Source organism: Triturus cristatus, chromosome 10, assembly GCF_964204655.1.
Source record: "Triturus cristatus chromosome 10, aTriCri1.1, whole genome shotgun sequence".
Taxonomy (NCBI): domain Eukaryota; kingdom Metazoa; phylum Chordata; class Amphibia; order Caudata; family Salamandridae; genus Triturus; species Triturus cristatus.
Genome location: NC_140593.1, coordinates 6,714,208 through 6,741,312, shown reverse-complemented (window position 1 = coordinate 6,741,312; position 27,105 = coordinate 6,714,208). Strand labels below are relative to the sequence as shown.

Below are 27,105 nucleotides of genomic sequence, written 5' to 3'. Positions count from 1 at the left end.
GTGAAGGAAGGACTTCGTGACGCCTTTTATTGCCCCCTCTCCGCATCGTACTGCTCAGCGTGGCCCCCTACCCCTGTTGTGTGGTTGGTACGTGGCTCCCCACCGGACCGTACTGCCTGCTTCACACACCGCTGAGAGAAAAGGCGCCGCTTTCACGGTACGGCTCGTACGCCGCAACGAAGAGCCAGCGCACCGTACTTCCGCACCGTCCCCTTGAGCATCGTGACTGAGGCCCCCGAGGCACCGCAATAGGAGGACATCGCACCGTACAACGCGCTGGGATTCAACGCATCGTCTGTGACGAACTCCTAAAGATAAAGGTACTGTGTCCGCTTCGCACCGTAGGGTGTACGCTCCGCACCGGAGCACCTGTAGCGTGTGTGAGCCCCGCTCGTGAGCACCGCAGGTGTGCGCTTCGCATCGAAGCGTCGGGGCGTCTGTGAGCCCCTTCCGTAAGCATCGCAGGAGTACGCATCACCCGGAGCATCCGCAACGCTTGTGAGCCCCGCTCATAAGCCACTCTTCAGCCCCGTACAAACCGTACGAAGTGCACGAACCGCACAGAACTATTGAAATACGCTTAAAATCAAGAACTGCTTATTGCTAAGAGTATTGTGGGCCCGTTTAACGTTATTGGGTCTTGTGCTAAGTCTGCCTCTATATAAAGTAATTATTTTTGATAAACCCAGTGTGGAGTCAATTTGTGGGGGTATCATTGAATTACTGTATGTGGTCACAAATGCTTTACCATTGCGCCCTGAGATAAGCCTAGTCTGCTCGCGCCAAGCTACCTAGAGGGTGAGCAGGGGTTATTGTTGGAGTGTAACCCCTTACCCTGACTAGAGGAGAGGATCCCTGCTTGACCCAAGTCCCTACCTGTGTCAACCAGAGAACCCCAATTCTAACAGGAGTCTGTCAGAACTGATGAGACCAGTTCTTACTGGGAGTCTAATGGATGGGAGCCTGTATCCCCTGGAGTGAAAACTGATGAGACCAGTCTTTACTGGGAGCTCTATGAATGGGATCCTGTCAGAACTGATGAGCCCAGTCTTTACTTGGAGTCTTAACAAATGGGAGTCTGTCAGAACTGATGAGACCAGTCTTTACTGGGAGTCTTATGGATGGGAGCCTGTATCCCCTGGAGTCAGAACTGATGAGATCAGCCTTTACTGGGAGGGCTATGGATGGGAGTCTGTCAGAACTGATGAGACCAGTCTTTCCTGGGAGTCTTAACAAATGGGAGTCTGTCAGAACTGATGAGACCAGGCTTTCCTGGGAGTCTTATGGATCGGAGCCTGTATCCCCTGGAGTCAGAACTGATGAGACCAGTCTTTACTGGGAGGGCTATGGATGGGAGTCTGTCAGAACTGATGAGACCAGTCTTTCCTGGGAGTCTTAACAAATGGGAGTCTGTCAGAACTGATGAGACCAGGCTTTCCTGGGAGTCTTATGGATCGGAGCCTGTATCCCCTGGAGTCAGAACTGATGAGACCAGTCATTACTGGGAGCGCTATGGATGGGGTCCTGTCAAAACTAATGGGACCAGTCTTTACTGGGAGTGCTATGTATGGGAGTCTGTCAGAACTGATGAGACCAGTCTTTAGTGGGAGTCTTAACAAATGGGAGTCTGTCAGAACTGATGTGACCAGTCTTTACTGGGAGTCTTATGGATGGGAGTCTGTCAGAACTGATGAGACCAGTTTTTACTGGGAGTCATATGGATGGGAGGCTGTATCCCCTGGAGTCAGAATTGATGAGACCAGTCTTTACTGGGAGTGCTATGGATGGGAGTCTGTCAGAACTGATGAGACCAGTCTTTCCTGGGAGTGCTATGGATGGGAGCCTGTATCCCCTGGAGTGAGAACTGATGAGACCAGTCTTTACTGGGAGTGCTATGGATGGGAGTCTGTCAGAACTGATGAGACCAGTCTTTACTGGTAGTCTTACGGGTGGGAGTCTGTCAGAACTGATGAGACCAGTCATTACTGGGAGTCTTATGCATGGGAATCTGTCAGAACTGATGAGACCAGTCTTTACTGGTAGTCTGTCATGGATCGGGTGCGGGGGCGCGATAGCAGGGGCACACGGCGTAAGGTATGAGTGTGTGGGGACGATAAACTACATTTCCCAGAAAACTAGGGAAAGAACTACCGACAGCACCTGATTGGACTATTTAAGCTCCGCCCCCACGAAGGACGGGGCTTGTCACAACGAAGATTCCTTGGAAGACGTCGGAGTAAGCCTACGCGAGCGTCTTGCTCGCTGCTGTGATATCATTGCCGATATCAAGTGCCTTGCTCGCTGCTGTGATACCATTGCCGGTATCAAGTGCCTGTCGCGCTGCTGTGATACCATTGCCGGTATCTCATTGCCGGAATCCGTGCCTGGCTCACCGCTGTGATACCAGGATCAAGTGCTCTACTCGTTTCAGGGATACCGGTTCCGGTATCGGACCCTGCTCCGCTTCAGGGATACCTAGCGAGATACTTTGTTTCCCGACGCGACCGCACTGGAGCCCTTTCAGTGCGCAGGCGCCTCCTAAGGACTCCACCAACGTAAGCAAGGAACTACTTGCTCCGTAGGAGCCTCCTCAATCCCCGAGCGCCTGCAGCTCTTCGTGTACGCTGTTAAGCGCGCCTACAGTTGCCAGGATTTTCCTTTCGCTTGCCTGGTGAATCCCACGACCTCCCCTGCAGTTGTTCCTCCTCTGCGGGGTCCGGGGAACATTTCCAGAGACCGGTCTGCCGGAGGAGAAGAGCTCGACACCAGATACCCGGAGCTAAGTACCTTCTGTTATCCAGCTACCTGTGATGTTCTATTGAATCCTGATTGCGGGAGGAAGTGCGCGCTTGCCCCTGTAAGTCTGCTCCCATAGGGGTGATAAGAGGAGGGTGGTGCTTACCTTGAGCTAGCGTGATTGAATGTTGTTTTGTGTTCCACTCACAGGGCTCAAGGGTCAAGCACAGATGGCGGAAGGGCTACCTCGTGAAGATTGTCCCTGCCATTTGACGCACCACTGCTGATTTATTTTCGTTTGGGTTTATTTCTCATTTCTCCCTTTTCCCGTGGGGGTGGTAGCTAAGCCGTGTTTGCTGAGCACGCTTGGATAGCACCTCTGAGGGGACAGGGTAAACACTCTCCACATCGTTCCCGCTGTACCCGGCTCCCAGGTACGTCCTTTTAATCTCTGTGTGACAGAGTGGCAAGCCCACGGTGACATACAGCCCGAACGATGGATACTCAAGCCGTGTTAGCCGCTATGATGGAAACATTGACTGCCTTGAGAACGGATGTAGAGACGTTCCGGGGTGAGAACTTAGAGCTCCGTAACGAGATGAGTTCTATGAGGAGAGAGATGGTAGATCTGTCACGCCAGGGACAAGGAGAGGTTAGAGGAGCTCAATATATTAAACCTTGGACACTGCCCCCGCCTCAGCATCAGGAATTCATCCAGTTCGACTTGATTGATGCGCCTCAGTTTACTCTCATACTCGGGATGCCGTGGCTCATGCTCCACGACCCGCATATACAATGGGCAGCTAGAACCGTCACGTTGAACTCTCCCTATTGTAAGGAACAGTGCAAAGCTAAGACAGGACCTGCGTCACCCCCTACAAGGAACCCCGCAGAATTTTTAGCTAACAGTGCTGTCACTGCTAGCATCAATTGCACCACGACGCTACCTCAAGTCTACCAGAAATACCTGAACGTATTCAATGAACAGGAAGCCAGTGGTCTCCCTCCACATAGAGCATATGATTGTGTGATTAACCTGGAACCCGGAGCCAGCATTCCGTGCAGCCGCATATATGCTCTCACTGAAGCCGAAACCACGTATCTGCAACAGTACCTGAAGACATTATTGGACAACGGATTCATACGTCACTCCACTTCCCCGGCATCCTCGCCTCTTTTTTTTATTCCGAAACGCGAGGGAGGATTGAGGGCGTGTATCGATTATCGGGCTCTAAACCGCATTACCAAGAAGAATCGGTACCCTTTACCTTTGATTCCGGTACTGTTGGACCAATTAAAGGGAGCAACGATCTTCACAAAACTAGACCTCCGTGGAGCCTATCATCTGGTACGAGTGCGGCAGGAGGATGAATGGAAGACGGCCTTCAGAACCAAATTCGGCCTTTTTGAATATCAGGTCATGCCTTTTGGGCTCTGTAACGCCCCCGCCGCCTTCCAGTACTTCATGGACGAGGTGCTGAGGGGATTATTGGACGTGTCCTGTATCGTCTATATTGACAACATTCTAGTGTATTCCTCCTCCTTGCCGGAACACATCAGGCATGTAACCGAAGTATTGGAACGACTCCACAAACATTCCCTCTATGCCAAACTGGAAAAATGTTTTTTCCATACCAACGAAGTGGAATTCTTGGGATACGTCATCGGTCCCAAAGGCTTATGTATGGACACTAAGAAGACACAGGCCATTAGAGAATGGGAGTCACCATCCAGTGTTAAGGCCCTATAGAGCTTCCTGGGATTTGCGAATTTTTACAGGAGATTCATCCAGGATTTTTCCAGAATCATTCAGCCCATGACCCACCTTCTAAGGAAAGGGGTGGTATTCAAATGGTCACCTGAAGCCGAGGAGGCCTTTCTAACTCTCAAACAGAGATTTACTAGCGCTCCCATCTTGCGCCATCCCGACGCCTCACAACCCTTCATCCTGGAAACAGATGCTTCTTATTTCGCGATAGGAGGAATACTATCGCAAAGACATCCCGATACAGGGCAACTACATCCCGTCGCATTCTTCTCAAAGAAGTTGACCAGTTGTGAAATCAATTACACCATAACCGACAAAGAACTTTTGGCCATCAAGCGCGCATGCGAAGAGTGGAGACACCATCTATTGGGAGCCCGGCATACCGTCGAGATATACACGGACCACAGGAATTTGCTGTTTCTGAAAAGCGCCCGAGCTCTCACACCACGGCAGCTACGATGGTCGTTGTTTTTTGCAGACTTCGACTTTGTTATTAAATACCGACCTGGTCCTCAGAACGGGAAGGCGGATGCCCTTTCTAGACCCTCTTCGGCGGGAGACAAGGAACACCCCGAGACAGAAGAACCCCCCGTGATTCTACATAAAGCGGGCTTCCCCTCTGAAACGGTGGCGATTATCTCCTCACAGAACTTCCTGAAGGAAGTCCGAGAGCACTCCGCAATAATAGATAAAGCCAAATGGGTACAAGAAGCACCTCTTCTACGACAAGTGAAAGAAGGACTGCTATTCCAAGAGGGTAAACTCATACTGCCCACACGTCCCCTGCAAATCCAGGCCTTGCAGTGGATACACGACACCTCCTTGGGGGGACACCCCGGAATCCACAAGACGGCGCTTACTTTAACCCGATATTTCTGGTGGGACTCCTTACATAAAGACGTGTCCTCCTACGTTTCAGAATGCTCTGTGTGTTCCCAAGCTAAAACACCTCATCAACGACCCAGTGGTCTGTTACGACCAATTCCAGTTCCGCCAGCCCCATGGCACACCATCTCCATGGACTTTATAGTGGAAATGTCCCCCAGCCGCGGCTACACAACCATTTTAGTGGTAGTTGACCACCTAACTAAAATGGCTCATTTCATTGCGCTTGCCAAGTTACCCACAGCCTCTACCCTCGCAGTTATTGTCCTGCAAAACATAATCAAATTACATGGAGTCCCCGCAGTCATCATCACCGACAGAGGAACCCAGTTTACTTCCCGGTTTTGGAAAGAATTATGCCAGAAAATGAAAATTGACGCCCGTCTCTCTACCAGCTATCATCCGCAGACGGACGGAAAGACCGAAAGGCTCAACCAAACCTTGGAACAGTACCTTCGCTGTTTCACATTACAAGAGAAGGAAGAATGGAGCTCGTTATTATGGACAGCAGAATTTGCGTATAACAACGCCTCTCACTCTTCACTGGGTTGTTCACCCTTTTATTGCCTTCAGGGTTTCCATCCCAATATGTTGCCATTCGAGTATCCGGTTACATCAAACCACCCTTCCATACAGGAACATCATACTAAATTACAACAGACTTTAAACACTGCCAGGGAACACTTGGAAGAAGCACGTAAAAGGGACAAGACACAAGCAGATAAAAAACGCACACCTGAACCCTCTTATATAGTCGGAGAGAGGGTATGGCTGAGCACGAAGTACCTGAAGCTTAAAGGGAGTCACAGATTACAGTCCAAGTACATAGGTCCCTACAGAATAGCCGAGGCCATAAATCCAGTAGCCATGAAACTTGTATTACCTCCCCAATGGAGAATACATCCCGTGTTTCATGTGTCCTTGCTCAAACCATGTCGTCAAGGCACGAGATTACCAGCCAGGCCCCCAGCTATAGACATAGAAGGGGAGGAAGAATATGAAGTACACTCCATACTCGATTCCAAAACCGTCAGAGGACGAGTTTATTACCTAGTTGAGTGGAAAGGGTATGGTCCGGAGGACCGCACATGGGAACCCAAGGCCAATCTCCATTGCCCGCTCCTATTACGGCGCTTTCACTCACAATACCCCCTGAAACCAGGCAGTCCGCCGAGACGTCGGACCTTGCGGGGGGGTTCTGTCATGGATCGGGTGCACACGGCGTAAGGTATGAGTGTGTGGGGACGATAAACTACATTTCCCAGAAAACTAGGGAAAGAACTACCGACAGCACCTGATTGGACTATTTAAGCTCCGCCCCCACGAAGGACGGGGCTTGCCACAACGAAGATTCCTTGGAAGACGTCGGAGTAAGCCTACGCGAGCGTCTTGCTCGCTGCTGTGATATCATTGCCGATATCAAGTGCCTTGCTCGCTGCTGTGATACCATTGCCGGTATCAAGTGCCTGGCGCGCTGCTGTGATACCATTGCCGGTATCTCATTGCCGGAATCCGTGCCTGGCTCACCGCTGTGATACCAGGATCAAGTGCTCTACTCGTTTCAGGGATACCGGTTCCGGTATCGGACCCTGCTCCGCTTCAGGGATACCTAGCGAGATACTTTGTTTCCCGACGCGACCGCACTGGAGCCCTTTCAGTGCGCAGGCGCCTCCTAAGGACTCCACCAACGTAAGCAAGGAACTACTTGCTCCGTAGGAGCCTCCTCAATCCCCGAGCGCCTGCAGCTCTTCATGTACGCTGTTAAGCGCGCCTACAGTTGCCAGGATTTTCCTTTCAATCCCAGAGCGCCTGCAGCTCTTCGTGTACGCTGTTAAGCGCGCCTACAGTTGCCAGTTGCCTGGATTTTCCTTTCGCTTGCCTGGTGAATCCCACGACCTCCCCTGCAGTTGTTCCTCCTCTGCGGGGTCCGGGGAACATTTCCAGAGACCGGTCTGTCGGAGGAGAAGAGCTCGACACCAGATACCCGGAGATAAGTACCTTCTGTTATCCAGCTACCTGTGATGTTCTATTGAATCCTGATTGTGGGAGGAAGTGCGCGCTTGCCCCTGTAAGTCTGCTCCCATAGGGGTGATAAGAGGAGGGTGGTGCTTACCTTGCGCTAGCGTGATTGAATGTTGTTTTGTGTTCCACTCACAGGGCTCAAGGGTCAAGCACAGATGGCGGAAGGGCTACCTCGTGAAGATTGTCCCTGCCATTTGACGCACCACTGCTGATTTATTTTCGTTTGGGTTTATTTCTCCCTTTTTTCCCTTTCCCCGTGGGGGTGGTAGCTAAGCCGTGTTTGCTGAGCACGCTTGGATAGCACCTCTGAGGGGACAGGGTAAACACTCTCCACATCGTTCCCGCTGTACCCGGATCCCAGGTACGTCCTTTTAATCTCTGTGTGACATAGTCTTACGGATGGGAGTCTGTCAGAACTGATGAGACCAGTCATTACTGGGAGTCTTATGCATGGGAGTCTGTCAGAACTGATGAGATCAGTCTTTACTGGGAGTGCTATGGATGCGAGTCTCTCAGAACTGATGAGAGCAGTCTTTACTGGGAGTGCTATGGATGGGAGTCTCTCAGAACTGATGAGAGCAGTCTTTACTGGGAGTGCTATGGATGGGAGTCTGTATCCACTGGAGTTAGAACTGATGAGACCAGTCTTTACTGGGAGTCTTATGCATGGGAGTCTGTCAGAACTGATGAGACCAGTCTTTCATGGGAGTGCTATGGATGGGAGCCTGAATCCCCTGGAGTCAGAACTGATGAGACCAGTCTTTACTGGGAGTGCTATGGATGGGAGTCTGTCAGAACTGATGAGACCAGTCTTTACTGGTAGTCTTACGGATGGGAGTCTGTCAGAACTGATGAGACCAGTCATTACTGGGAGTCTCATGGATGGGAGCCTGTATACACTGGAGTCAGAACTGATGAGACCAGTCTTTACTTGGAGTCTTATGGATGGGTGTCTGTCAGAACTGATGAGTCCACTCTTTACTGGGAGTCTTATGGATGGGAGTCTGTCAGAACTGATGAGACCAGTCTTTACTGGGAGTGTTATGGATGTGAGCCTGTATCCCCTGGAGTCAGAACTGATGAGACCAGTTTTTACTGGGAGTGTTATGGATGGGAGTCAGTCAGAACTGATGAGACCAGTCTTTCCTGGGAGTCTTACGGATGGAATTCTGTCAGAACTGATGAGACCAGTCTTTACTTGGAGTCTTATGGATGAGAGCCTGTATCCCCTGTAATCAGAACTGATGAGACCAGTCTTTACTGGGAGTGTTATGGATGAGAGCCTGTATCCCCTGGAGTCAGAACTGATGAGATGAGTCTTTACTGGGAGTCTTATGGATTGTAGTCTTTCAGAACTGATGTGACCAGTCTTTACTGAAAGTCTTATGGATGGGAGTCTTTCAGAACTGATGAGACCAGTCTTTACTGGGAGTCTTATGGATGGGAGTCTGTCAGTACTGATGACCATTCTTTACTGGGAGTCTTATGGATGGGAGTCTGTCAGAACTGATGAGACCAGTCTTTACTGGGAGTCTTATGGATGGGAGTCTGTCAGAACTGATGAGACCAGTCTTTACTGGGAGTCTTATGGATGGGAGTCTGTCAGAACTGATGAGACCAGTCTTTAGTGGGAGTGTTATGGATGGGAGTTTGTCTGAACTGATGAGACCAGTCTTTACTGGGAGTCTTACGTATGGGATTCTGTCAGAACTGATGAGACCAATCTTTACTGGTAGTCTTATGGATGGGAGTCTGTCAGAACTGATGAGACCAGTCTTTACTGGGAGTCTTATGGATGGGAGTTTGTCTGAACTGATGAGACCAGTCTTTACTGGAAGTCTTATGGATGGGAATCTTTCAGAACTGATGAGACCAGTCTTTACTGGGAGTCTTACGTATGGGAGTCTGTCAGAACTGATGAGACCAGTCTTTACTGGGAGTCTTATGGATGGGAGTTTGTCTGAACTGATGAGACCAGTCTTTACTGGAAGTCTTATGGATGGGAATCTTTCAGAACTGATGAGACCAGTCTTTACTGGGAGTGTTATGGATGGGAGCCTGTATCCCCTGGAGTCAGAACTGATGAGACCAGTCTTTACTGGGAGTGCTATGGATGGGAGTCTGTCAGAACTGATGAGACCAGTCTTTACTGGGAGTCTTACGGATGGGATTCTGTCAGAACCGATGAGACCAGACTTTACTGGGAGTCTTATGGATGGGAATCTGTCAGAACTGATGAGACCAGTCTTTAATGGGAGTCTTACGGATGGGGGTCTGTCAGAACTGATGAGACCAGTCTTTACTGGGAGTTGTATGGATGGGAGCCTGTATCCCCTGGAGTCAGAACTGATGAGACCAGTCTTTACTGGGAGTGCTATGGATGGGAGTCTGTCAGAACTGATGAGACCAGTCTTTCCTGGGAGTCTTACGGATGGGATTCTGTCAGAACTGATGAGACCAGTCTTTACTGGGAGTCTTATGGATGGGAGCCTGTCAGGACTGATGAGACAAGTCCTTTCTGGGTGTCATATGGATGGGAGCCTGAAAGAACAGATGAGGCCAGTCTCTACTGGGAGTCTTATGGATGGGAGTCTGTCAGAACTGATGAGACCAGTCTTTACTGGGAGTGTTATGGATGGGAGCCTGTATCCCCTGGAGTCAGAACTGATGAGACCAGTCTTTACTGGGAGTCTTACGTATGGGAGTCTGTCAGAACTGATGAGACCAGTCTTTACTGGGAGTCTTATGGATGGGAGTTTGTCTGAACTGATGAGACCAGTCTTTACTGGAAGTCTTATGGATGGGAATCTTTCAGAACTGATGAGACCAGTCTTTACTGGGAGTGTTATGGATGGGAGCCTGTATCCCCTGGAGTCAAAACTGATGAGACCAGCCTTTACTGGGAGTGTTATGGATGGGAGCCTTTATCCCCTGGAGTCAGAACTGATGAGACCAGTCTTTACTGGGAGTGCTATGGATGGGAGTCTGTCAGAACTGATGAGACCAGTCTTTACTGGGAGTCTTACGGATGGGATTCTATCAGAACCGATGAGACCAGACTTTACTGGGAGTCTTATGGATGGGAGTCTGTCAGAACTGATGAGACCAGTCTTTAATGGGAGTCTTATGGATGGGGGTCTGTCAGAACTGATGAGACCAGTCTTTACTGGGAGTTGTATGGATGGGAGCCTGAATCCCCTGGAGTCAGATCTGATGAGACCAGTCTTTACTGGGAGTGCTATGGATGGGAGTCTGTCAGAACTGATGAGACCAGTCTTTCCTGGGAGTCTTACGGATGGGATTCTGTCAGAACTGATGAGACCAGTCTTTACTGGGAGTCTTATGCATGGGAGTCTTTCAGAACTGATGAGACAAGTCCTTTCTGGGTGTCATATGGATGGGAGCCTGAAAGAACAGATGAGGCCAGTCTCTACTGGGAGTCTTATGGATGGGAGCCTGTCAGAACTGATGAGACCAGTCTTTACTGGGAGTCTTATGGATGGGGGTCTGTCAGAACTGATGAGACCAGTCTTTCCTGGGAGTGCTTTGGATGAGAGTCTGTCAGAACTGATGATACCAGTCTTTACTGAGAGTGGTATGGATGGGAGTCTGTCAGAACTGATGAGACCAGTCTTTCCTGGGAGTCTTACGAATGGGATTCTGTCAGAACTGATGAGACCAGTCTTTACTGGGAGTTCTATGGATGGGAGCCTGTATCCCCTGGAGTCAGAACTGATGAGACCAGTCTTTACTGGAAGTCTTACGGATGGGAGCCTGTATCCCCTGGAGTCAGAACTGATGAGACCAGTCTTTACTGGGAGTGTTATGGATGGGAGCCTGTCAGAACCGATGAGACCAGTCTTTACTGGGAGTCTTATGGATGGGAATCTGTCAGAACTGATGAGACCAGTCTTTACTGGGAGTGCGATGGATTGGAGCCTGTGTCCCCTGGAGTCAGAACTGATGAGACCAGTCTTTACTGGGAGTCTTATGGATGGGAGCCTGTATCCCCTGGAGTCAGAACTGATGGGACCAGTCTTTACTGGGAGTCTTGTGGGTGGGGGTCTGTCAGAACTGATGAGACCAGTCTTTACTGGGAGGTTTGCTGAAGTTGGACATTCCACCTTGGAAGTATTGCTGATGGGACAGTCTGTCCTATGAGTCGTCCTGAAGCTACAAGAAAGTTCCAATTAATGGAAAGACCTTCACATTCACATGTGTATCCAAAGTGGGTAAAGTTTTATGGTGCAGATAGGTGCCATAATGATCGTGAGGAATGGTCCATGGTACGTTACAGCTATAACGAAGGATTCTTTAATTAAGTGGAAGCTCTACATAGAGAATGTACATGTTGAAGAGCAGACACTCAGTGGTGGTGAGGTAGGACCCAGTAATGTCACAACTATCAGGGCTGTTTCTTCAGCACAGTATAGGAAGATCATTTAAGGACCTACCTGTCGAAGAGCGGCCGTTCCAGGTCAGTGAAGTAGGACTCATGTGTAAAGTAGCTTGTCATTTGCGTTATGGTGGCGCAGGGCATGTGAGCCGGCCTGATGCAGTAGAATGGATACTCATCTCTGTTCTCCATGATGTTGCAGACCTCCTCTTCGGTGTCCAAGTCATAGGCGCACGTGGCTTCAATACTATGCGTTGCATTGGTGAATTTCACCTTGTGAGCTACATACTTAAAGCCAGTATTTCTTGCCCTCCACAGAGTTGCCACAGCTTCGCTTGGGTGGATCAGAAAGAGGGAAATTTTCACTTTTCCTTCCCAGAATAAGGTAAAATGAGCATGATATGTTCCGTTGTGGAAGTCTGTGATCCTCCCAGAAGCTCCGGCCATGAGATCTGGTGAGTAGATTCTTGCTCGCAGCATGTCACCTCCATATTTCTTCCTGTTGCCCAAGTAGTCGTACATGTCGAGCTGTACCGTCACCTCATCGCCGATACAGTAGCTCTCTCTGGGGCTTATGATGGACACCTTGCTCTTTTCAGAGCACGTTGTGTTGTCCAGGTGAGTGAATGTAACTTTGGGTATGAGCTTCTCTACTTCGCTCAGGATCTTTCTGACTTGTTGCTCAGTTTCATCTGGTTGACCTTTCATCTGGGTGAGGTTTGCACCCTCTAGGATGTCTTTCGGAGTGTTCATCAACATGACCTTCCTGTTGATTCCCAAGTCATATTGCAAATTTGTTGGTAAGGAAGATGGGACTGAATTGCTTTGGCAAAAATATCCTAATGTGATAAACTGAAAAGAAAAGAACAATGCAAAACAAATTATTACAGAAAATGTATTCAAGGAACTCTCACGATTAGTTAAACTGTTTGGAGGCAGAGTTGGATTGAATGCGAAAATCATGTCAACACAGCAACCCCTGTATTGTACAATACATTACCAGCCTGAGACTCCTACACCATGAAGGTGCAGTGGTGGTAGTTACTCTTACATCATGAAGGTGCAGTGGTGGTAGTTACTCTTACATCATGAAGGTGCAGTGGTGGTAGTCACTCTTACATCATGAAGGTGCAGTGGTGGTAGTTACTCTTACATCATGAAGGTGCAGTGGTGGTAGTCACTCTTTAACCATGAAGGTGCAGTGGTCTTAGGGGCATATATATAAAAAACACAGACGTGCAAGTCCTTAATAGGTTTTTTTTGCAAATCGCTATTAAGGTCTCGCAAACTGCTATTAAAAATTGCGGTAACTATGCATTCCTTAATTACAAATCTCAAATTGCGAGTCGCAATTAAGGAATCCCTTCCCATTCATTCCTATGGCCCAAGAGGCCCTTAGGAATGAATGGGAATTGCATGCGCAAATTGCGAGTACCCAATAGGTACGTGCAAATTGCGCACGCAATTTCAAGGGTTCTAAATGGACATCCTGTTCACTCCTGAAATGTGCATGTGTGCATATGTGGCACACATACATGCCCTAAGTGCATGCATGTGTGCCACATGGCACTTTGAAAAAAGAAAAAAAGAGCTTTTCTCCAGGAAATCGCAAATTACCACCAACTTGAAGTTGGTGCTAATTTGCGATTCCTTAAGGCAATATCGCAATTTGCGATGCCTACTAGCATAGCATTTAGGGAATCGCAAATTGTAATTTTCTAAATGCATGTGCAAAATAGGGAATCGCAATTTATGCATTTCCTTATTTTGCGAGTAGGTTTTTCGCTACCTAAATAGCACACAGCTAAATTACGATCGCAAATGCGGTAATTCTGCGAATTTCAGCATTTGGAACATAATTTAGCTTGATACATCTGGCCTTTGGTCTCTCTTACAACATAAGGTGCAGAGGTGTTAGTCACTCTTACAGCATGAAGGTGCAGTGTTGTTGTAACTACTACAGCATGTTGGTGCAGTGTTGCTGTAACTCCTACAGCATGAATGTGCCGGAGGAGAAGGAACTGTGAAAGCTGTAAGGAGGAGTACTGTCCCTGACCTGGGGGATTGGCCTGCAGTGGTTGCCTTGCTGCTGAAGGAGAGGAGAAAGACTACAAAAGACTTTATTTCAACTTGTGCTTAAAAGATCTCCAAGGGCCTGAGTAGAGCTGGCCTCCTGTTAAGAAGTCCCAGGAACAAAAGGACTTCACCCCCAGCTTCCCCCTGAACTCTGCTGTGTGAGTTCTGCCCTTCCTAGTGTGCTGGAACCGGTTGTGGGGCCTCTGGAAGTTGTGCCTGCTGTTGGGAAGCTGACCAAGAAGAAAGAAATCAAAGATCTCCACTTTTTCACGCACAGCCGGCTTAGCGAGAAAATTCCAGTCGCACCACTCGTTAGCGAGCAGAATTTTATCGCTGAGGAAATCGTCGCAGAGCCTGCTGCCGCTGAGCCCGATCAGCGCTGGGAAAATCGTCGCCCCGCTCGTTAGCGGGCCAAATTTGATCGCTACCAGCCCCGATCCCCGCTCCGCCTGTTAGCGGGCAGAATTCTATCGCTGCGAACATCGTCACAGAACCTGCTGCCGCTGAGCCAGATCAGCGCTGGAATAATCATCGCCCCGCTCGTTAGCGGGCCGAATTTGATCGCTGCGGACATCGCCGCACCTCCAGCCAAGATCCCCACTCCGCCTGTTAGTGGGAAGAATTCTATTGCAGCGAACTTCATCGCTGAGCCTGCCACTGCTGTGTGGAATCATCGCAGAACAGCCAAAATCATCGCACCGCTCGTTAGCGTGAGGAATTGGATCGCTGCGAAAATCGTCGCAGGCCAAACCAAGGTAACCGCTGGTGAAATTGTCACCCCGCTAACGTTAGCGGGCCGAATTTTGTCGCATCGTGCCTTAGCGAGTACATTTCTACCGGATAAGCTACGCCTTGATTTTCAACGCCGGAGCGCCGCTAAGAACTTTTGTCGCATCCCCAGGTACTGTGGGTTAAAACTGACGCTAAGGTGAATGATTTTGTCGCTAACCTAAGAACTCTTTCTGAAATCATATTCTTGAACTGTGTATGTCCTTTTTGTCGTTATTTGGTCTTGTGCTAAGTCCTTATATAAAAGATCCCTATGTTTGATATAAATCAAGTGTGGTGTCAATTTGTGGTGTTTTCACTGAGTTACTGTATATGGTCACAAATGCTTAACCTATAACGCTCTGAGATAAGCCTTGTCTGCTCGCGCCAAGCTACCTAGAGTGTGAGCAGGGGTTATTTTAGGAGTGTACCCCCTTACCCTGACTAGAGGAGAGGGTCCCTGCTTGTCACAAGTACCTACCTGTGCCAACCAGAGGCTCCCAAATCTAACAATCAGTACTAAGGGTATCACTGAAGTGCACATCAGTACGAAGGGTATCACTGAAGCGCACATCAGTATGCAGGGTATCACTGAAGCGCACATCAGTACGTAGGGTATCACTGAAGCGCAGATCAGGACGAAGGGTATTACTGAAGCGCACATCAGTACGAAGGGTATCACTGAAGCGCAGATCAGTATGAAGGGTATCAGTGAAGCGCACGTCAGTACGAAGGGTATCCCTGAAGCGCAGATCAGTACGAAGGGTATCACTGAAGCGCACATCAGTATGAAGGGTATCACTAAGCGCACATCAGTACGAAAGGGTATCGCTGAAGCGCACATCAGTACGAAAGGGTATCGCTGAAGCGCACATCAGTAAGAAGGGTATCGCTGAAGCGCACATCAGTATGAAGGGTATTACTGAAGTGCACATCAGTACGAAGGGTATCACTGAAGCGCAGATCATTATGGAGAGTATTACTGAAGCGCACATTAGTATGAAGGGGATTACTGAAGCGCACATCAGTATGAAGGGGATCACTGAAGCGCAGAGCTGTACGAAGGGTATCAATGAAGCGCACATCAGTACGAAGGGTATCACTGAAGCGCAGATCAGTATGAAGGGTATCAGTGAAGCGCACGTCAGTACGAAGGGCATCCCTGAAGCGCAGATCAGTACGAAGGGTATCACTGAAGCGCACATCAGTATGAAGGGTATCACTGAAGCGCACATCAGTACGAAAGGGTATCGCTGAAGCGCACATCAGTAAGAAGGGTATCGCTGAAGCGCACATCAGTATGAAGGGTATTACTGAAGCGCACATTAGTATGAAGGGGATTACTGAAGCGCACATCAGTATGAAGGGGATCACTGAAGCGCAGAGCTGTACGAAGGGTATCAATGAAGCGCACATCAGTACGAAGGGTATCACTGAAGCGCACATCAGTATGAAGGGTATAACTCAAGTGCACATCAATCAATCAATCAGAACATTTGTAAAGCGCACTACTCACCCGTGAGGGTCTCAAGGCGCTGGGCGGGTGCTGCTACTGCTTGAATAGCCAGGTATTGAGAAGCCTTTCCTAAATAGAACTCTGCTGAAATCAGGACGGACGCCCTAATTCCTGCTTTCTTTCAACCCACACCTTCTGCAACTTACCGCAGCAACTTGCCGGACCCGCTGCGTGGGTCCCGCTTCGCGGGTGAAGTCAGCGGGTGTTACCAGCGGGTGTCATCAGCGCCTCGGGACCTGTTGGGGCCAGGATCGTGAGGGCGGGCCTTTGGAGTTGAGCAGGGCTGCGAGCTGTGTCGCAGGGACTTCATCACCCAGGAGTCCCTGCTTGACTGACACACAACACCTGGGCCGCTCTCCCTGCTTGACACGCCCCCCGGCAGCAAACTTCAAAAAGCACCACTGAAGGCATAGCTTTGGGAAACCTTTCTTAAATAGAACTCTGCTGAAATCAGGACGGACGCCCTCATTCCTGCTTTCTTTCAACCCACACCTTCTGCAACTTACCGCAGCAGCTTGCCGGACCCGCTGCGTGGGTCCCGCTTCGCGGGTGAAGTCAGCAGGTGTTACCAGCGGGTGTCATCAGCTCCTCGGGACCTGTTGGGGCCAGGATCGTGAGGGGGGGCCTTTGGAGTTGAGCAGGGCTGCGAGCTGTGTCGCAGGGACTCCATCACCCAGGAGTCCCTGCTTGACTGACCCACAACACCTGGCCCGCTCTCCCTGCTTGACACGCCCCCTAACCTTCTTTCCTCAGTATTTAGTTGGCCCACCGAACCGCTGCGCGGGAGCGCCCGGAGCGAAGCCCGGGCAAAGGGCGGGCCGTCTGAGGCCGTCCTAGGACGATCGAGGACGGGCCGGGCTCACTCTCTTTCTTCTTGAGCCTTGAAGTATTTATTTTTAACTGCTTTGTTTCATCCTTTATAAAGTAGTTCCATGATGGCCTTATGCTCTGGAAAAGGTAGGCAGGTTACTATGAAAACGAGTAATGTTAAAGCAACCGGAACCCTGGATGATTTTATAATTCGGGCAACTGGGATTTTGGAAAAAGAAATCGCACTTACTGAAAAGCGATTATCATTAGACCTGGTTTCTGGGAAACGTTCCTCATTAGGACGTATTGGTTCTATAACTACGCCTGAACAAAGCATTGTAATTGACCCTGTAGTCACCCTAAATCCCCCTATTAATCCTGTCTCTGTTTCTCAACTAACATGTTCTAATGACCTGGCTGATGATTTAAATGCAGACTGTATATCATCAAGTACTGCTAGTAGGGATAGTACTCAAAACTGTAATTTGAGTCTTATAGTGCCCACATCAGCACAATCTCAGGTTTTAGAATCCGATTCTGTAGTAATTAAAACTATAAAAACTAGTAAACGGAAAAGAGCAGGGGGTCATAATAGGGGTAGTAGAGCTAAAATAGCTAAAATAAAGTAATGCTCTTCGAGTTGTGGCCAAACCTGCGAAACAAAGGGGAACTTCATCCGGGGATGTTATACCCATAAACCATTCTTGTTCAAATGATGAACTGCTTCTTAACATTGAAAAGCTGGTTAAAACTCTTTTGATGCCTTTATTGGAAAAAACCCAAATAATAAATATGAAATTGGACCAATTAGAACACCTTATATCAGTTAACACGCATTCCCTTGATACATTGGCTAAGAATAGTAAGGCCATTGAGATTTCGGGGGATAAATTTACTGCTATAAAGAAAGTGGGTCCAAAAAAGCCAATAGGGGTGTTACAAATGGCTACAATTGCTGATCCTGCTAAAGCAGTTTCACAAACAGTTTCAAAGAATACCACTTTGATAGATGGTGTAGGTGGTCAGCAAAAAACCTGCAGCGGTTGCTACACCTGCACCAAAGCCATCGGTACCTAAGCAGGTGGTTACTACCAGGCCTGAGGTAACATCACAACAGGGTCCTACAAATCAGGGGGAAAAAGCTCCACCTAAGCGGACAGTCTGTGTAAATCTACCTCCTGACTACGCCCCTTTTACAGCAATTTTGACGGGAGTGCCAGGGGTCAGACCTAATCAAATGGAAACAAATAGGGATCTTAGAAATAAAGTAATTTTTTGGCTCAATAAAAACAGACCACTTCCCCCGGCCTCTAGGACAGAAATATTAAATGTTAGAAGGGTCCCTTGGGTGGGTCCAAGTGATAAAGACCTGGAGGGGGATTGCATTCTTATGAATTTTAGGGATACTTGGGTTAAGGACTTTATTTGTCGTGAACCTAGGTTTGGTAGATTGGGGGATATACAATGTATAGGTTTAGAATATTTTTACCCTAATCTAAAGCATGTTGCTTTCCATCCACCCCAGAAGTATCCTAGAATGCGACTCCAGGGTGAGGAATATCTTGGGTGGATACCAAATAATATTCCTCTGAGAAACCGTTTTGACCCATTGATGGGGATGGAGGGGATAGATTGACTACCAACTAGCCAAAAGTCCGTTAAGCCATGTGGTGAAATGGGTAGTTCTCTAGTGGAACATAACAGTGAAAGATTGAGGGGTAATGCCAATAAGGTGGCATTAATTTGCATTGCATCGAGTGAAAATTTTGTTGAGGCAGAGGTTTGTGATATTGTAAACAGTGTGTCAGATTTGCCTGCCCCTAGGTTGGATGTGGCCACGTATATAGATCAACCAGGTGATTCACCAGGAAAAACAGGGTTTCGGTTGATTTCGTGGAACATCACAGGTTTCTCTAGGAGGTTACAGGATGAGGCTTGGCTGGATTATGTTGCAAGCCATGATATCATGTGTCTCCAAGAGACATGGAGTAGAACTGACCAGGATTTTGACGGATTCCAATCATTTAACGTGTTAGCTGTGCCATCACAGGCAGGCAGAGCTAAAGGTGGGATAATGACCGCTATTACTCTCAAATGGAATAATTTATTAACATCTAAGATAGTAGATACTCCCTGGTATCAATTACTTTTGCTAGAATCTCTGTTTCCCGTGCCCCTGATGCTGATTAATTGGTATTACAATGTTTTTGATAACCATGACACAGCTGTAATTGTGAGTTTGCAGGAAGCTATATCCAAGGTGCGTAGTGATCTACCCTTGTTATTCACTATATGGGTTGGCGATTTCAATTGTACCCTGTGTAAATTTGGTGGGTCAAATGTGTGTGGTTTGGTGGACCTAAATGAGCACCCTATCCAGCATTTTAAGCATACACCTCAGGGTGATGCGTTAAATAATATTATTGTAACTAATGACTTATGTATAATGGAATCATGTGTTGCCCCAAATTTACTTCCCATACCAACCTTTCAGGGTGCTAGTGGTTCCATGAGTGTTATTGATTTTATTATTGTGTCCAGTAGCTATTTACATTTTATTGACAAATTTGAGACGCATGCAAATCCGGCAAGCGATCATAATCCTTTGATCTTAACTTTGTGCCCCCCCCGTTGCAACAAGGCATCCAATCTGGGACCAACCTGTAAGACACAATGGGAATCAAGGTGTTTCCATGAAGTGGGAGAAAGGAGATGCAACTGGGCTGGAGACGGAGATTTTAAGTGCCAATAGTTCTGTAATCAAGTCTTGTCTGTCACCAACCACAGATCCTGAAAATGTAATTATGAATTTCGAAATTCTGTGTGGGAATGTGGCAGAGCATCTTAAAAAACCAATGGTCAATAGACAGTCCAATGGCTTTAAATGGTTTGATGCTGTGTGTTCTGCAACCCAAAAATCACTAAAAAGGGCTTTGCAACAAAAACCAAGGAATAAGGGGCTGGTAAGAACTGCGAGAAGCGCATATAGAGAGGCAATTAGAAAACGGAAGCTGGATTTAAAAACCTTAGCTTGGGACGACCTAGAAAAAGCCTCAGAGTTAAAAGACAATAGGCTTTTTTGGGAAGTGGTAAATCGTCCCTTATTTTCTAGTGATGGCAAGGAAAATATGGTGATGCAGATAACGGGTGAGATATGGGAAGCCCACTTTGGGAATATTTGTAATCCTAAATCAGTATCCCTTTTAGACTTGCAGGATGATACAAAGGATGTGGATTTCCCGCTTACAGCTTCCTTGCTTAGCTCGTCGCTTACTCTTCGGGAAGTTGAAGATGCCCTGAGGAAAGGCGTACCACTAAAAGCCCCTGGCCCTGATGCGGTGCCGTTGGATCTTTTCAAACATAATACTGTCGTATGGGCCCCTTTGTTATTGAATGTATTCAAAGCAGCTATTGTCTGTAGTATTCCCCGATCCTGGAAGGAGCCAGTGGTGGTGCCTATTTTCAAAAAGGGTGACAAGTGCGACCCACGATGCTATCGCCCAATATCATTAATTGATGCATCATGCAAACTATTGGGAAGGATAATTTTGGCCAGATTGGAGACGTGGGCAGACTCCGTGGGCCTAATTGTGAACTCTCAATATGGGTTCAGGAGAGGAAAGGGAACAACCGAACAGTGTCTAAATCTGGCACTAATTATGGGTAAGTACATGAAGGCCAGGGGTTTTTCTATCCACCTGGCCTTCATGGATTTATCCAGTGCCTTTGACACTGTTTGTAGGAGTAAACTATGGCGGATGATGGAGGACATGGGTTTTGAAGAACCTTTGGTTACCCTGCTCCGCAGACTACATGCGGCTACAACTGTGACAATAAGATTCGGGCCAGGGGGGGGGTGGGGGGGGGAAACAAAATCTATCCCCTCAACTGAGGGTGTACGACAAGGCTGTATATTAGCGCCTTTTCTGTTTTTAGTCTATACTAATGGCCTGGAAAAGTTCTTGTTGGAACATTGTTCGGATTTCCCGAAGGTGAACGGCAAGAAGATACCCATGTTATCTTATGCCGATGATACGGTATTAATGACCCTTACAGCGAATAGTATGCAGACCTGTTTGGAAGCATTTAATAACTTTATGCTGGACCTGGACCTAAAGGTAAACTTTTCAAAATCTTTTGCAATGGTCTGTGGCCCTAAAGGGACAAAAACTCGTAAGTTCATGGTAACTAATTTTACCATTGACAAAGTTGATAATTTCAATTACTTGGGAAATTTATTTAACAACAGACTGAGCTGGGCCCCTTTGATGAAGGCGCGTGTACAATGTACCAGTAGATCTATAGAGGGTTTATTTCGTTTTTGTAGTAAATTGGGACAAAAATCGGTCCCACATTTAAAAACCTTGTATAGAGCAAAATGCCTATCTGTGGCCACCTACGGGGCAGGGGTCTGGGGGATAGAAAGCTCAGCCATGATCCAGGTCATGGAAAATAAATTTTTAAAGCGTTTATTGTCAATTCCATCAGGTTCATCTAACAGTTTTTGCCACACTGAGATGGGAATGGAATTTGTGACTGACATCATCCGCGTTTCCCCTTTATTATTATGGAGTAAAATATGGTTATCGGAAGACCTTCAGCTCTCCAAAGATATCCTGCAGGACTGCAAAAACCTTGACCATGCAATGCAGATCCCATGGCTTTCATACGTTAGTAATACTTTGCATAGAATTGGTTTGGGTCACTTTTATGATAACCCCGAAAAAATGCAGGGGGACATAAAAACTCTGATTAAAACAAGTTAACGTAAAAGTTTAAGTATGTTACACTCAGACTAGCCAACAAATTGTTTGGGTAAATTGCAGCATCAATTTTATTTAACATTTACTACTAATGTGCAATGGCGCTTTTACCTGACAAGGTTTAGAATTAAACACTCTTCATTTTCTTCTTGCCTTTCCGAAACAAGGGGGTTGGTGTGAGAGGCTGCCCCCTTGTTTTTGCGATAACAAAACTAGCCAAAGCACTATTCACGTTGTCCTTTTTTGTTCTCTTTATAAGGAACCAGGAATTAGGTTTATTAAGCCTATTCCAAAAGGGCGACAACCATGTAATTAAAAAGAGGGTTATGACTATTTGTTATCGCTATCATCTTCTGGAATATGTTGTGCCATGTTAAGTTTTATACGACTATCACTCCAGATTAGGAAACGGTATTGTTAGTTTCGTTAAAGACCTTCTTGCTGCCAGTGCAATAAGCACAAAAAAATTAATGTCATATGTTGGTCCAACTGGTTATATAGTATGCTAATAGTCTCTGTTATAGGGCGACTAATATGGTTTCGCATTGTAGGTTTCCATTCTTCCTGATAAATGATATGTTAAACTTGTATAAACTTTGTTTTAGTAACAATATGTTTTTAAATTAAGGTCTGTATACTTTTATGATTCTATTTTTTTGAATCGAATAAAGTTTATGAATCGAATCGAGAAGCCTCCTGAAGGTTAGTAGTTCCTGAGTCTGCCTTAGGAGGATGGGGAGGGTGTTCCAGGTATTGGCGCCGAGGTGAGAGAACGATCTGCCGCCGGTGGTTGCTCTTTGGATGCGGGGGCACGGTGGCGAGGGTGAGGTCGGCGGAGAGGAGCTGGTGGTTCAGGGTGTAGAAGGTGAGTCGTCTGTTGAGGTATGCTGGTCTGGTGTTGTGGAGTGCCTTGTGTGCGTGGGTGAGGAGCTTGAAGGTGATCCTCTTGTTGACGGGAAGCCAGTGCAGGTCTCTCAGGTGGGGTGTGATGTGGCTGTGGCGAGGGATGTTGAGGATCAGGCGTGCAGAGGCGTTCTGTATGTGTTGAAGCCGTTTCAGGAGTTTGGCCGAGGCACCTGCGTAGAGGGCGTTACCGTAGTCCAGCCTGCTGCTGACGAGGGTCTGTTTGACCGTTCTTCTGGTTCCGGTGTGGATCCATCTGTAGATCTTGCGGAGCATGCGGAGGGTGTTTAAGCAGGAGAATGAGATGGCGTTGACTTACTTGGTCATGGAGAGTGTTGAGTCGAGGATGAACCCCAGGTTGCGTGTGTGGTCGGTGGGTGTCGGTGCTGCTCCTAGTGTGGTCGGCCACCAGGAGTCGTCCCAGGCTAGTTAGATTGAGGAGTATTGTGGTCTTTTTGTAGCAAATAAAAGCCTCAGTACAGACTCCAGCACACCCAAGTAAGCAGCCTCATTACTGTGCACCAGTGAGTCAGCTCCCGTGACTACGGTTCGCTTATGACGCAGATACAAGCACATTATTCACCGGTGTTTGGCTTGATTACGGGCATTATTAAAACTAATTATGGCCAATTACATGGAATTATCTTTTCTTTTACTTTCATAATCTGTCAAACGTATATTCTTTTTGACTACCTATATATTTTCTGAAAAGCGACTGCTGTTGCTGTGAAAATATGAAACGTGAAAATATTAGGTACAGTAACGGATTTTGGGTCTGACCGTGCTTCAACCAAAGGGTCCATCCATTAAAAAAGGGAAAAAATATTTATCTATAAAAACGAATTGTTTTATAAACATGTATGACGTATGTGAGGCACAGTTTCAGAGTGCAGAAACAAAATCTTAACAAATAAAACACAAAATCAGAAGACTGAATAAGCAGCACATGAGGAGTCTTTGCATGAATACTTTTGCCACATTCATTGTGTGCGTCTGAGCAATCTAAACATGTTGTGGACCTGTAGGGACACAGACAGGGCACCAAACAAGCATTTGCAAGAATTTCAGCTACTGGCATTGTAAATATCAATGGCTTTTATTTATGTACTTTAAAAACCTGCAAGTGGTGTGTAAACACACAGGGGCATATTTACAATAACTGGCGCATCCCTGCATATCAGCAGGGATGTGCCAGTTATTGTGCGCCACAGCTCCGCCACCATGGATGCGCCGCATTTACAATGCGGCGCACCATGGGGCAAAATCGGCACAGATGCGTGACGCATCTGTGCTGTAAAGGCAGCGCATTGCTGGAGTTGCGTCACAAGCGCGACGCAGTTCCAGCAATGCTCTGGGGGGCCCTATCTTGTTAATGCTGCGTCAATCCTTACGCCTGCTTCAGGCAGGCGCAGGGTTTTGACGCAGTAGGGGCCTGAAAGTGACTGAGTGAAATCTTGTAGATTTCACTCAGCCACTTTTAGGAGGCGTTCCTGCGCCGGAACGCCCCCCCACCCGCGCAGGAACGCCTACATGTGGCGCAGGGCTTTACAACGTGACGCATCTCCCAGATGCGTCACGTTGTAAGTACCCCGCAACATGGCGCAGGATTTGCGCCGCTGCTGCATCACAAAAGTGACGCAACGGCGGCGTAAATGAGGCGCAAAGTGCTTGTAAATCTGCCCCACACTTTGTACTACTGGTGCTTGCGAGAAGCAGGGCTGGCAGTAATCGCGCCTCTTTACTGCCAGCCTTGCTTCTCGTAAGCAGGGTCGGATTGGTAACGCGGGCACTCGGGCAATGCCCGAGGGGCCGGTGTCCAGTTCCAGCTGAGCTGTGGGCTGTTTGTTTGAGCAGCCTGGGGGCCGATGGGGGTGGTTTCTGCTTTGTTCGACGCCGCCAGCAGGCCAGGGGGGCCTGAGTGGCCTTTCTGGAGGCAGATGGGCGTCATTACCTCCCTTTTGTCAAGGGGCAGAGGCGTCACTCCCTTTCTCTGGCTGGGCCGGCCCATTAATGTATGCATACTGAGCAGGGGGGGCAGGCGGCCTGAGCAGAAGTGGGCTCTCACTTGTTTTCAGGTGTGGTTCACCGGTGTGAACTATTCCGTGCTTTCCGTTTTTTATCTAATTAAACTTACGAAAGCATGCCTCTGTCAGATCCCCCCGCCTCCTCCCTTCTTTTTATAAAACTTCCCCATAGCTGTATTTTGTGGAAAGGCAAAATGCAAATGTGGCCGCTTTTTAGGTCTCGGCTCGAAGGCTGCGCTTGCGCAGTCTCGCTCCGAGATTTAATGACTTGGAGAAGAGGGGATTGAACCCGCCCCTCTTCTCTCCTCTTCTCCATTGGCTGGCCTCTTGAATGCTGGCCAGCCATTGGAGAAGAGCTTTGTCACTCCGAACAGAGCCCCGTCCTTTTCGGATTCAGGGGCGTGTTTTTTTCAACTTTTCTGATTATCTCCTCCAGCCAATGGCAAGAGGAGAGAAGAGCAAAACACGCCCCCGAATCCGGAAACGCCGCTGCCTTTCTCCGAGGCATTTCTGCTTTCACCTCGGAGAAAGGCAGTGGTGTGCTTGTTTTTCTTTCATGTGGACCGCTCGGCACATCCTAGCAACAAGATCACCCGGCTTCAACTTTTAACTTTCAGCTGAGAACGCGAGAAACAAGTGATGGACGTTACTTAAAAAAATAATAATAATAACTTGATTGCTCTGGATTGTGAACTGTGGCCTATTCGGAGGCCAGAATACATGTTGGGCGTCGGCCTTGAGGTGGAAATCCCAGTTCCGGGGCAGCCTGAGGGACATCTTCAAGAGACGCTTAGGGAGAATCGTATCCGACATGGGGCAGCAAACTCCAGGACCCGTCTTGCTGCAGCGCTCCTCTTCGCACGGGCAGCACCAAAACACGAGGCTCGCGGTCCCTAGCGCTGTATGAAGCGCATTAAACACCCAATGTGGTCCCCGATAGACTGCTCCCTCGCACGCGTAGATCCTCGCCCCTGAATCTGCGGGCGCTGCTGGGAGCTCCTCCGGCCATTTGTACCCAGAAGGGTGCTTTCACCCACCGGCGGAGCCCGCCTCGAAGCCCGCCTTCTCCCCAGCAGGAGTCAGCATTCTCCTCACCACTCTTCCTCTTCCGTGCTTCAGCGAGGAAGTGGGTGTCGATAAAACGGTGCTTTCAGCGGGCACGTGTCGCAGCTTTTCTTCCTGAGACAAGACCGGTTCCAGGGTGATTTCCCAGCCAGGTATATAACCTCGCCAGAGGAACTAGTTAGGAGACTCGCCAGTGTAATTTGCAAGTCCCATTCTGGAGTCCTGGCAGGGCTGACTCAGCCTTCCATCCTTCTGAGGGCAAATAAAAGCACCGGTGGCCTTGGTAATCACAATAACATCTGTTATTTGCAGCTCTTGGAAGTCCGAGTGCGGTGTATGCTTTATATAAAGCACAGTTATTATGATTATAACCAATCTGCAAGCTTTTGGGTACCAGAAGATATGCCATAGCTCTTCGCATTCTGTGCACCGATCCTACTCCCCCAACATGTATAGCAGTGGCCAAATTCCTAGGGTGGGCCTGGAGTATAAGATCAAAAGCCCTGAGGTTACCTGCCAGCTCCTTTTTTTTGAACTAGCATTGATCTTGCAAATTTCCCATGGAGAAATACCTTGAAGTCGAGAGCTGGAGAGTTGGAGGGTGAATGTAACGTCTAGCTACCTTCTGTATATTACAATTCGACATGTTTATCTTCTTAACTTTTATATTTTTAATTCAAGCTCGTCGGCCATTTATAAATTTAATTGCAATTTTAACTTTTTAGGTAATTTATGTGTATTTATATGTAATGTCTGTAAATGTGCTTTTATGACTTAATTGCCGAATAAAGCTAATTGATTGATTGATTATACCATGCGTGCAGGAGAAACGGCGCAAGAACACGAATATTCAGTAAAGTCAATTTTTTTACTGAACAGCTGCAGACGTTTTCCTCCCCCACAACAAAAAAAAACCTACAAGCTCGTGCTTAGTGGTATGCTTTTTCCACTACCCCGATCATTAAACGTTTCGGAAACATGACCGAGATATGGTTCCGTGACACGCCCACACAAGTGTGTTTACTCCATCTGGGCCCGGGGAGCTATTTAGTTATAATGCACAGCAGATGCTTCCCAAATGAAGGTGAATACGAGGCTCCGGGGGCGATGGCCCTGGGCCCGGGGAGCTATTTAGTTATAATGCACAGCAGATGCTTCCCAAATGAAGGTGAATACGAGGCTCCGGGGTCGATGGCCGGCGCGAGACAGCTGCAAACGTCTGCTGACGTCACTACTTTTCTGGGAACTAAGTCAAGGCACAGAGACCGGCGAGGCTTGGAGAAATGGGACGCGTTTCCTACAGCCCGAACCTCTAGGGGCAGGGATAGTCTAGTCTAGTTTGAGCAAATGCGGTGGGTGAAGGAAATAACCGA

The 27,105-nt window shown here is 48.0% G+C and overlaps 1 protein-coding gene across 3 annotated transcripts in view; it reads right to left on the bottom strand.

Annotated features, from left to right (window-relative positions):
* Window positions 1-27,105, bottom strand: part of LOC146788709 (NXPE family member 4-like) — a 588,533-nt gene that overhangs the window by 265,443 nt on the left and 295,985 nt on the right. For all 3 annotated transcript variants that reach the window (XM_085630316.1, XM_085630315.1, XM_085630317.1), the window contains one exon: window positions 11,866-12,659. In XM_085630316.1, coding sequence (XP_085486442.1) covers window positions 11,866-12,659 — 794 coding nt within the window. The remainder of the gene's footprint in view (window positions 1-11,865; window positions 12,660-27,105) is intronic.